The sequence below is a fragment of the Carassius gibelio genome, chromosome A20, assembly GCF_023724105.1.
Source record: "Carassius gibelio isolate Cgi1373 ecotype wild population from Czech Republic chromosome A20, carGib1.2-hapl.c, whole genome shotgun sequence".
In the NCBI taxonomy this organism is placed as follows: domain Eukaryota; kingdom Metazoa; phylum Chordata; class Actinopteri; order Cypriniformes; family Cyprinidae; genus Carassius; species Carassius gibelio.
Genome location: NC_068390.1, coordinates 19,664,917 through 19,677,064, shown reverse-complemented (window position 1 = coordinate 19,677,064; position 12,148 = coordinate 19,664,917). Strand labels below are relative to the sequence as shown.

The window sequence follows — 12,148 nt, the reverse complement described above, 5'->3', positions numbered from 1 at the left end:
GCATAATTAATTAAATATGTGGAAGATACTGCAATCTCAACACTAATGGCTATTATTATGCAAATATTGAAATATTAAATGGCATTATGCATGTTTCCAGGTGGGAGCATGTCAAGAATACTCTGAGGTGACGTTCACATTTCTCTTTAGCATATGAGGGCAAAAGTGTAGTTTCAAATGCTTGCATTCTCACTGTGTGATAGATATTGATGTTACATATTATAGCTACTGTGGACATGGATCAGGTGAGAGACAGACTAAACTTGTGATTTTGTGTAATTGGAAACGGCCCCTGCTGCCCCTTTACAACAAAAAAAAGATCAATATTTTTGGAGGTTTTTGCCTGTGTTGGTAGCGTTCCTATACAGTTGTCATAGTTTTTTGATTATGTAATAGTGTATGAGTACATTTTTTATGAATTAATAATTATTCATATACACTATTGTTCAAAAGTTTGGGGTCAAAAATTCAGTTTTGCCATCACAAGGATAAATTATATTTTAAAATTTATTAAAATGGTAAAGAGTTATTTTATGTTTTAATAATATTTTTGTAACACTTTATAGGCATGAATTTAACAATTTACTTAACAACTTAACAACTACTTTACTAACTATTAATAAGTAGCAAATTTTTTTTATTGAGGCAAAATTTAATGGTTCGTTAGTAGTTAATAGCAAACCTGGACTTTAAAATAAAGCTTTGTACTTTCCGTATTTTTCGGACTATAAGTCGCACCTGAGTATAAGTCGCATCAGTCCAAAAGTACGTCATGATGAGGAAAAAAACATATATAAGTCGCACTGGACTATAAGTCGCATTCATTAAGAACCAAGAGAAAACATTACCGTCGAGAAGCACTGAGCAACATAAAGCACCCTCTCGCGGATGTAGACAGTAATGTTTCCTCTTGGTTCACTCTCTTAGTTAATTTCTCTTGGGTCATGTCAAATTAATTTTGATAAATAAGTCGCACCTGACTATAAGTCGCAGGACCAACTAAACTATGAAAAAAAGTGCGACTTATAGTACGGAAAATATGGTAATACCTATTGACCAATACTTTTGTTTTAACCTCTTTATTTTTTACTTTGATCTAATAAATTGAATTTATTTGAACTAAAAGAGATAAGTCAGCAGTAAGTAATAAAATAAGAATAGATTAATGACAAGCAATAGCACAAATAAATACAATAATAAGATACAACTAAAATGAACTGTGCTTCAAGTTTTTCAGGTAGGTTTAACGGTAATATTCAGGTACAGCATTGCCACAGAAACAGAATAATCTATTTAACTTTAGAAATAACACTTTGCCTTCAATGTATAAAAAAACATTAATGACAGACTGCAGCAGGTTTATTAAGGTTGCTGTCTGTTTAAGACCTCATGCACAGATCAAACTGTTACACATAGCAACATAGTAATTTTTAAAATTTTAACATAGTAATTTTTCTGCCTGTGCAACTAAATTTTGGCGTGACCACTGTGTTGTTCCACTGTGTTGTTCAAACAGCAAATTAAACTGAATGCATAACTAAACTGTGCTACTCGTTTGAACTGCGCAACATTTCAAGTGTAGAGCCTGGTTTATACCTACCACAGTTTCCACATTTCTGGTTGATTTCTAGTTAGTTTCTGTCATAACCAGTAGAATTAAGCTAAAAGCTAGCTCGCATTTCGCTGTTGATTTAATCTGATTGGTATCTCCTGATTCTGTAAGTATGGTTCACATTACACAGTTTGTATAACCCAATACGTTAACCTAAGGCTAAATACACGAAGATAGTATATGTTTATAGAAATAGCATTCAGTATTGTGTATATACAGTGGTCATTTGTCAACTTGTGCTATTTTCTGGAAAATTCCTGTATTTCCTGTATCACCAGATCCAGCCCTCCCATTAGATTGCAGCTGTCAGACCTTTTTTTCTTTTCTTTTTTCTTTTTTTTTTTTGCTGCCTTATTTTTGTAAAGTCTTGGAACCAAAGCTCCAAACAGATCCATAGACATCAGATCCCTTTGGCTTTTGCATGCAGTCATGCTGACACACACTTTTGCACCGACACACAAGCATGCAGCGCCTTCACAGAGCGCTGAAGAGGTACGGAGATTATGCCCTGGAGTATCATTCTTAGGAAACTCAAGGGTCCTCCAGCCGGGAGCTGCCATCTTTGTGTGGAGCAAAAAAAGGATTTGGTATGTGTGGATGTGTGTCAGCATTACCTGAAAATCTCCCTCTTAGGTTTCATTTCATTTTTTTTCTTTTTTCGAACAAAATTTGTATATACATTATATATATACAAAATTTGTATATATATAAAATATACTAACACAACAAATGTGTTGTAACATAACATAGGCAAACCCATATCTACCAAATGCTGCAAAAAATAAAATAAAAGTACGAATAAAATTTTGCAATAATGAACCAAAAGGTTCAGTTGTTCTTATGCACTGAGTATTCTTGATCGGCTCCTACTTTTATGCCTCTTGGTTCGGTCCTTCCTCTCTCCTCACCATCCCTTCCTCTCCTGTCTTTTTAAACCGAACAACCTCTATCACTTCTTAGGCAGGGCACAGGGGAAACGGTGGAAGTTAGGCAGTAGGTCAATGAATATTAATAAGACATTTATACTTCTTCCAAAGGCCAGGCATGACACGTCTTCACCCCCTCCCAGTCATCTTTCTTGCTTTCTTTCCGCTCACCATTTTTATCCCTCATGCGATATCTTTAGTGAATGAAAAGAATGAGTTGTACTCAACACTGACCTTATAGACCCCTTGAGCCACAGAACTAAGATGGGGTTCTTGCCTAATAGCAGTGTATAAAAAAAAAAAAAAATAGCACTTTTGAATCAGAAACAGACCTGGCTTGGACACACTTATGTGCAGGCAACCAAAGTTTGAGTCTCATTCGGGTCAAATATTTAGTTCTCTCTATATATTTTTTTTATTATTATTTGTTCACACTTTATTTTGGGGACCAATTCTCACTACTAGATAACTATGAATTTTGCCCCATAAAAACGTATTTTTTGAAAAACTTGAAAATTGTAATTTAAAACATAAGTAAAACATATAATGTCTAATATGTATATATTATTAAAATAAATATTTTCATTTCTAAATGAAAATCATTTAAAAATACATTTCTGATTATAAAATGTATATACATGTTTGAATTATTAATAAATGCATTAACACATTTCCATTTGTTTTAAGTGTGAAATTTTTTTACATTTATTATTATTAGTATTATTACTTTCTTTTTTTTAAAGAATGTCTATGTCTGCACATGACCAGCACTATCTATCCAGAAATAACCAGCCTAGCATGTAAATTCATACTGGTATAATAAAGGGATTTCTGCAGGTTATTCATAGACATGTTGCAGAACACATCCAGGAGTTATAGCCCTTGAAAGGTGTATTAGGATTTCTCTCTGCTTTTAGCTGAAAATATGTTTGTGGTCATTACATGGTTCTCCCTTTCTCTGATGTTCAGGCCTAACCGAGTCCATCCTTTTCCTGCCAGTTTCATTCTCAATCCATGACCCAGCAGAGTCTGGAGTGTACACAATTCCACCACGAATCCCTTTAATTTGATGAATAGAAAAACAAGATGTTAATTATGGAGTAATCCCCTTTTAAGGGCTCATCTCCTGCATCTCCTCCCTGCTCTGAGTTCAGGATTGCCTTAATTTATTCACTATGCATAAACTATTTATTATTCATTTCTTCATATTCTGTCAAATTCTCTTCAAAGTGGTGTTATGGAGAGGAAATCAGAGGATGATGAAATGTCTTTTTTTATTTGAGCCACATCTGCCTGGTTTGGTCGAGCTCTTAGATATCTGTTCTCTGTCTTGCTTTCTTTATCAGCTGTTTTCTTGCCCAATGGCATGGACAGGAGATCAGTTTCAGAAAATTGCTGAGCATTGTAATTGACTTTGGCCAGTTAGGAGGCCAGAGGTACTATGTATCTGTATTTATGCTGTAAAAAGACTTATGATCTAATCTCACCAGGGTCGACCTGAATTTTACCAGTGTAAGCTGCCTTAATACACACTGACTCCGGATATTCTGATGACTGGCATATGCGGGTTTACTTTTGGTTAGTGCACATGGACATCTATCTATCTATCGATCTATCTATCTATCTATCTATCTATCTATCTATCTATCTATCTATCTATCTATCTATCTATCTATCTATCTATCGTTGTAGGTATCACTTAAACTCGTCTTAACATTTCAATTCATCATTGTCTAAATTAGTGTTGGGTGATGTCTACAAAATTGGCATCGGACGATGTCTACAGTGAAACATCACGATGGACGATGACATCAGCAGCGCTATGGTTAGGGATTGTGGCCGAAGCATGAATCCTTATAATGCACAGAAAACAAATAATGATTCCTAACACTGTCTCTACACCAGACACGAGTGACGCGGCACAATAAAATACTATAGAACCACTGATCTATAATAGAGATTCATTATATATAGATCACTGTATAGAACTTATTATAATCAGTGATGCTGTCTACACTGGATACAGCTCTACATGACAAAAAACAAATCCCAGACAAAAAAAACTAATGCCATGTTTTTTTCAATTTATAACTGGCTGACACAAATTTCAAATGATTTTCAGGTGTCGCTTTGTCGCGTCCAGTGTAAACAGACTTTAGCTGACGCGGCACAGTGTGACACGACAACTGTCACGTTCGGTGTAGACACGGTGTAACAGATCCTCAGCACCACTGACAAATATCTAATCTTGTAAAATTTGTTGTAAGTACTGCCGTTCCATAGTATAAACAGACAAACTTACATGCGATCGCATATCTTGAAAGTGAAACTAAAAAAAACGTTTGTGCACTGAACAGTAGTTTCAATGTCAGGCATAATAGTGGCTCCCTGATGCCCGAAATATATGTAGTTTAATTACCTAGTGATATTACTGCGAGGGATTTCTCGTATTTATTCCCTTTATGGGGTTCTGTGTACATGTCATTTTCTGAAAAAGGGTTGGGGGGGATCACCATGTCGGCTTAACATCAACACCACCAGTGTGTGATCAGTATTGGCCCAACCCTAGTCTAAATGTATTTTAGCATGACTGGAAACCCTATTAACCAATCAGAATCCAGGACCTGAACAATCTGCCACAGGCTAACGTGGGAGTTCTGTGCAGCTGCCTGTCTTCTGCTGTTTTCTCTGTGATAGAGAGATCTGCTCTGTACTCTTGCTTTCAGAAGAAGAGAGCTTGTGTTTATGCCCTGAAATTCTCTTTACGCCCACCTTTTTTACTCCTCTTTCGCGCCTCCCCATAATGAGTGGTCGTCTCTTGCCTAGCAAATCAATTTGTCAGACAGTTTGTGAATGTGTGTTTGTGTGCACTTGCATGTCCAATTTTTTATGGCTGTGCATTGATGTGTAATCCTATTCATAAGCCTACAAACACATTTGGGCTAGCTAGCATGTCTAAATATAACTACAATCACAAGTACAAGCATATTCAGTTTGTCAATATGCACTTATAATGCCTAAATACTACAGTGATCAATAGAGATCCATCTCCTCAGCAACACTACTTCCTGTCTCCTTCCCAGTGCCAGGCTGACAGATTAGAAGCTTTGTAGCCATTGAAGTACGTACATGCCGAAAACAAAAGGGACCACTCTTGTTCTGTCCAGCTAAAGGCTGGTAATTACCAGCCAGCCATCTCTGATATATACAGCATCCAAAGAGCCGCAACTGTCAATGCTGCCTTGCTAACTGTCTGCTATTTTTGCATTTAGAAAGATGAGGCAAGACAAATGAAGAAGGCTTTATATTTCCTTCAAGATGATTTTTCTTCCCACAGTCAGGCAGCCTTTTACTGTTTGGTGCTATTTAACTAAAAGCTCCTCACGGTTGGAGTGGGATGTTTATGTGTGTGGGTAGGCAACCATTAACTGTCACAAGCTGAAATGGAGGACAGCAGAGTTAAAAGGTGCAACTTAGTCCAACACAGCAAATGACTATGAGAATTTCCACATTGATGGACTCGAGCGCAAATATGCGGATGTGCACACACTGAACTAACCCTTAAATGTGCAGTTGTTGTGTTTCTGCATGTGGCAGGGAGATTTCCTGCAGGTGGGGGAGCGTTGGAGTGGGTGGACGCCTTGAAGTGTGGCGTAGCTTGATGGCACCACTGCAAACTCATCCAATTTGTCTAAGGATCCCCCTCCACACAAACACACACAGATTGTCTTTTGGCGGCGTGGGCAGATGCTCTGAAAGCAGGGAGAATGGCTGCACCAGTGCGGGCTTTCTTCATCTCCCCTGGGGTGTGTTTTAAAGGATGATGGGATACGGGAGGGCGGAAAATATGTCATATTATTTTATTCTCATCTTTCCCTCCTGTTCTCACGCTGATATGCGTGGACGTAGTTCAGTGAAACAGACCCACTTTATTCCATATTTTGTCCTCTTCTAACCTCTCTGTCTCTCTCGTTCGTTCTCAGAAGTGTATGTGGGTGATTTTAGTGTGGATCTGTCTGGATATGCTTTCAGCACACGCTGTCATTGATTCTGGTTTAGGCTTATATTCTACTAAGTGAGTGCACTGACTAGTCTCTCTAGGGGAATTCTGCATTTGAAAGGTGAAGATGGTCACAGGAAACCTTCGACTTTGTCACTGATTAGCTTATGGGTTTTTTGACCTGCCGTCTATACCCGAGAATGTTGTCAAGGACATCGATGAAGCTTAGCAGAGGATTAGGCATTTAAAGGAGCACCTCAGAGAGTTCTTTGCTAAAATCCCAGCCTGTTTCTCCGCTGAAATATCATGCTCTACAGAAAGTTTCCAATTATTTTTAATTCATTTTTTCAGCTAAATTTAATATTAAATTAAAATAATAGTTTTTTTTCTTTCGTTTTTTTTTTGTTTGTTTTTGCTTTTTTTTCTCAAAACATTCATTCCTTGCAAAGTTGAAATTGTATATAATGTAAGGTTAATATTTTAAAGTGTGAAAATGTCTGGCATTACTTTTGAGCACGTCATCTTGAGTGTTTCTTCTAGTTAAGGCACATCTTCTACTAAGTGTGCACTGACTAGTCTCCCTAGGGGAATTCCAGAGGGCCAGTGGAACTGATTGATCTGGTGTATTACTTTGTCACTGATTAGCTTTTAAGTTTTTTAACACAATCTACACTGAGAACATTGACAGGGACATTGATGAAGCTTGCCAGAGAATTAGAAATAACCTCATTTAACCTTTTGTATGTGCATTGTTCTCTGCTAAAACCCCAGCCTGCTATGTCTATTGCGGTTTGTATTTCATATAAACGAGAAACACCAATTAGGCCAATTAATATGTGTTTATGTTCTTACCAAAACATTTTAATAGAAAACTGAAGAGCCCCGGGGGCCCGTGAACTGCAGGGCCTCAGTTTACCAGCTCCATTTATCCAGTTAGGAGACAGACTGATTGGTCTCCAGAACGCTTGCTGTGTTTAGGTGTTGCCTCAGTGGTTATTCTCAGATCATAATAAATTTAGGTCAAACATGATTGGCTGTAATGGGTTTAATAGGCAGGTTATTAATGGTCTGAATGTGTAGGTTGGTGGTTGAATGGAATTATGGTGTTGGAAATAGTCTGGCTGAGGTGTCAGCTTAATTGATTTTTACATCAGTGAATAACAGTGAGACAAGATACAGGGAGAGAGTGAAAGGAAGTGTGGGAATTAGGGACATTCAAGCCAGTATGATGAAATCATTGCAATCTTTTCATTCATTGCATACATAAATATGGCTTGTTCCTAAATGATTGAAATTCATTTTACATAAGTTGCAACTCTGTATACATTTTGTTTCAGAAAATGTTGCATTTGAAAGGTACTATATGCATAAATGTTTGAAATTATTTTTGGAGACAAAAAAGTTGCATCTATGTATACTTTTTATTACAAAACTGAAAGTTTATTTTTTGCATTTTAAGTTGCATTTATAGTGTACTTGGTTTAAAAATTTGAGGAGGATTCAAAAAAGTGTTCGTTCAAATGGACATGATATTGTCCTGTGTATGGCACAAGTGGATGCATATTACATGTGTTTTATTACCTTCGTCACAATTGCAAACCAATACATTTTCCATATCTCCTTTGGTGTTACTGCAACTAAGATTTTTACCTACATTCCACAAAACAATTTTGATCAGTTTTTTGCCCCCCTGAGTTTTCAGCTATATTCTTTCATTACTTGGAGCATGCTAGTACCAAAGCATGGAATGGTTCTGACTGTTTTTTTGTGTTTCCCATCAGAAATCAGACATTTTCTCAGCTGTTAAATTGCGCTCACATTGCACTGAAGGGAAATTAATTACTTTCTCTCTCCGCCTCTTTCTTTTTGAGGAGAACAAGAATAAGAGTCACCACAGGGGAGAATTCGCTTCTTTTGCCTCAAAAGTCATTGCATTCTCTCTCTGTGTGTGTCTGTCTGTGTGTGTGTGTGCGCGCCTGTGTAGCTGTTTCAAGCCATCTCTCCTACTCTTTCGATCTCACTTGTTTTTTTTTTTGTTTTTTTTTGCCCGTCTGCTATTCGTGCATTCTCCTGCCAGCTCCCTCCATCTGTAAACATGCTGTCTTTACCTTTTAGTACTGTAGCCTGAAAGATGTTCTGCCTCTCACAGATTTAGTCTTGGCTTATGATTAGCTGATAAGCCAAATACTTTATCTTCTGCTTTCAGACCCAAAGATTTGCATATTTACGGTTTGGTCATGCATTTTAGTCTTGTGCTTGATATAGCTGTTCAGTTCAGTCCTAAAAACCAGGAAGAGAATTCGCGTTTTCAAGCCATGGATTCCCTCAGAAAGTTTTAATGAATCTGTTGTTAATGTTAACTTCCCCTTTAATTTTATTATTAATTTAAGACATAATATTAAGTCACAGAACTTTCTCTTTGCTTCCCTTCTTTTCTCAGTGTGAGATGAAAGATGTCGAGAGTGAGGAAAAGCGATACTCTTTGTTCCTGGAACTGTTGGAGTCTAGCAGTAAATGGGAGGAGTTTCAACACCTTATGCTCCTCCTACAGGCGTGGCCACCAGTGACTGACAAGAGCAGGTGAGACTTTGGTGTTCACACTCGTTTACAATATAAATATTCACTTCGTAAAACGTATTAAAGAAGGTATAATGTACAGTCAGCAGGTCATTGTCACAAAATATTAATACAGACCAGACCAATTAAAACTACATTATCCCACTAATTACACAGATACTTAACAGATAAATAAAACGTAATTAAAAATGTTGGAGACATTTGCTCATTATACTAAATATATATGCAATATATATACATTTGCCACAAGCTAAATTTATTTTTCAAAATAATATCCTTATGAATCTCTGTTGTTCTTTGATTTTCTTTCAGAAATATTTATTTTTATTTTTATATATACAGTACATATTTTCTCATTAGATGTCTTTGAATCAAAGTGCTGTTAGACCATTTAGTGTGATTGCAGGTTTGATGAGGTCAGTTCTGTATTTTATAACTGAATGAGTTTTTGAGGGTAAAGTTGAGGCTATCAGAGTTTGCGCTGATGATCGGAGAGCTGTTTTATATTCAGATCAATACATAGATACAGAGAATATAATCCAGATGATTATGCATTGTGCCACATTTTCAAATAGCTTGAGGTTTTTTGTTTTCATGAAGAGTTTCAAATTAACATTCTTAGAGAAGAACAAAGAGGGTTGTGTGTTAATGTGAGTTTTGGTGTGTTCGTCACTATGCTCTTTGGCATTTAAACAAAAGGTGAGTGTGATAGGGAGTCAACTGTAGAGAGGATAAAGGGGAGCTTGACTATACATTCATGTATTCACAGAAATTCACATGTGACCAGGTGCGCCATTTGTGTTTCATCACTTAAGATTCAGATTGCACATTTGCTGTCTCCTGAACACCTGTCTTGTTGCTCCTCATTCTGTCTTGCTTTAGTAAGTCCCAGAAAAGGCCATCCGAATGGAAATCAATCGAAATCGACACACCGCAGAGCTCTGGGTGACAGCATTTTCTTAGAGAATACAAGACACTGGGCACACCATGATCCTTTTAAAATATATCTAATGTTTTTCCCCATTAGAGCTCTGAAGTTTTCATTCAGTAGAACCGTTGCTTGTCGAGTCTTAAAGGGTTAGTTCTGTTGTCTTTTACTCACCTTGGTCATTTCAAACCTGTATGACTTACTTTTTTCTTTGGAACATAAAAGAAGATTATTCTTTTGTTCCTACGATGGAAATTAATGGTCACCTTTTTGGTTCCAAACATGCTTTAAAACATCTTTGTTGTTGCACAGTAGAAAGTAAGTCACACAGTTTCAGAATGGCACATGGGGAGTAAAAAGAATTTAAATTTTTGGCTGAACTATTCCTCAAATTATTCTCCTAACGAGTTCAAATCAAAGTTTTGGTGGTACTTTTAGTTTATATTCATGAGTTCTCCATAGATAAGACACTAAGAAACAGAAAATTATCATTCATTTACTCTGTCATTCTAAACTCTCTGTTGTTTTTGTATGAAATACAATATGAGAATTTTGTCATCTTATAGTCACCAGTTAAATTACAGAAAATGGCAAGAAAAAGAAAAACATAATAAAAGTGGTCTATGCCTCATATGCTATTATCTTCTTAAGTCATATGATATGAAAATATGGTAATGGCATAGATTGGATGTAAGTAATAACAAACATAATTGGGTTTTGCATTTCTTGTAACCAAAAACCACAAAGTCAAGCCTGCTTCAGTACCTGTGCTTTGAGAGCTGTAGCAGCTCAACTTAAATGTCATTTTATGACTTTAAAAGACTTGTAATACAGTGCATGAGTTATATAGACCAATTTAAGGCACCTTTCATGGTGCTTTTATAGTTAAAATCGTTGTTTTACAGAGAAGATCTAGGTGAAGGTTCTTTGAAATTCTCTGTTTGTGTTAAAATGACAGCATAAAGGTTTAAAAACGAGTAAAGGATGAGAGAATTTAGCATTTTTTAGTGAACCATTCCTTTAAAGAAGTTTTCATAGCCAGTTCATGTATCCTTTAACTACTGTAATGAATGTAATTTAGTTTTCCAGGTTCCTCGTAACTGGATTGTGTTACTATCTATAGCACTGTTGAACACATTCTGTGTATGAAAGGCCAACTTCAATTATAAGTGGAATCAGTGTGTGTGCGATTGCATTTGATTACGATAGTGTGTTAATCTCGGTCGGCTGTAGAGTTTGTTAAAAAGCTTCTCTCATTTCTTGCAAGAGTTCAGGAGATAAGCATATGCACAGTTTTGTAGCTGCACGCGTGTAATATGCCATGACAATTATGACTGGATTATTTTTTAATTATACAGATGCATTCCTATTAAAAGTTTCACGGTGCCACATGAACATTCATGATTCTTATTTCATCTCATTGCATCTTTAACACTGGCCTGTTTTTACGTGTTGGTTTTTTTGAACACCTTCAGACACCGGTGTCTCTCTCTACACAGGTTGGAGACAGAGCAGAACCCCTGGGTGTGTCTTACATCCGCCCTGCTTGCATACTCCTCAAGCCTTGCTCAAATCAACATTGGGAATGAGGTTCTAACTATGTGCCGATCGCTTTACCCGACCAAACACAAACTTAACCCCCAGGTAAGAGTGTGGGTGTCATCATCACTGCACACAAACAGCACTGACGGCAAGTTTAATGTCAAAAAAGGATACTGTGAAGATGCTGAAAATGCTCCTAACTTTGTATTAGATCTTCCTGTAACATTTTACTGTGAGTTCAGCTCTGCTATGTTGATGGTAGCGTGACATTCTCTCTTCACTTGTGTTTATTTTAGTGCGTTGGGTACATTTCGTCTCTGCTGTTGAACGCTGGCATTAAGCTGGCCGCTCTGAAGCTGATGACAGAGAATGAGGATGAGCATCTGCGCACACTGACCCAGGATCAGATCAAAAGCATCACTGATGTAAGTTTCATTCTGACTGCGTTTTCTCTCGCCCCATGGTTCAGTAACCACAAAGTGGACCTTTTGAGAATTCAGTTCCCATTTCATGCATTTCCCTTCATTATGTGTTTTCTGGGAACCTAATCCGTGACTTTGGCG

At 36.9% G+C, this 12,148-nt stretch overlaps 1 protein-coding gene across 2 annotated transcripts in view; it reads left to right on the top strand.

Annotated features, from left to right (window-relative positions):
- LOC127938747 (NBAS subunit of NRZ tethering complex) overlaps positions 1-12,148 on the top strand; it is a 122,252-nt gene that overhangs the window by 100,188 nt on the left and 9,916 nt on the right. For both annotated transcript variants that reach the window (XM_052535579.1, XM_052535580.1), the window contains exons 49-51: positions 8,979-9,118; positions 11,543-11,687; positions 11,882-12,010. In XM_052535579.1, coding sequence (XP_052391539.1) covers positions 8,979-9,118; positions 11,543-11,687; positions 11,882-12,010 — 414 coding nt within the window. The remainder of the gene's footprint in view (positions 1-8,978; positions 9,119-11,542; positions 11,688-11,881; positions 12,011-12,148) is intronic.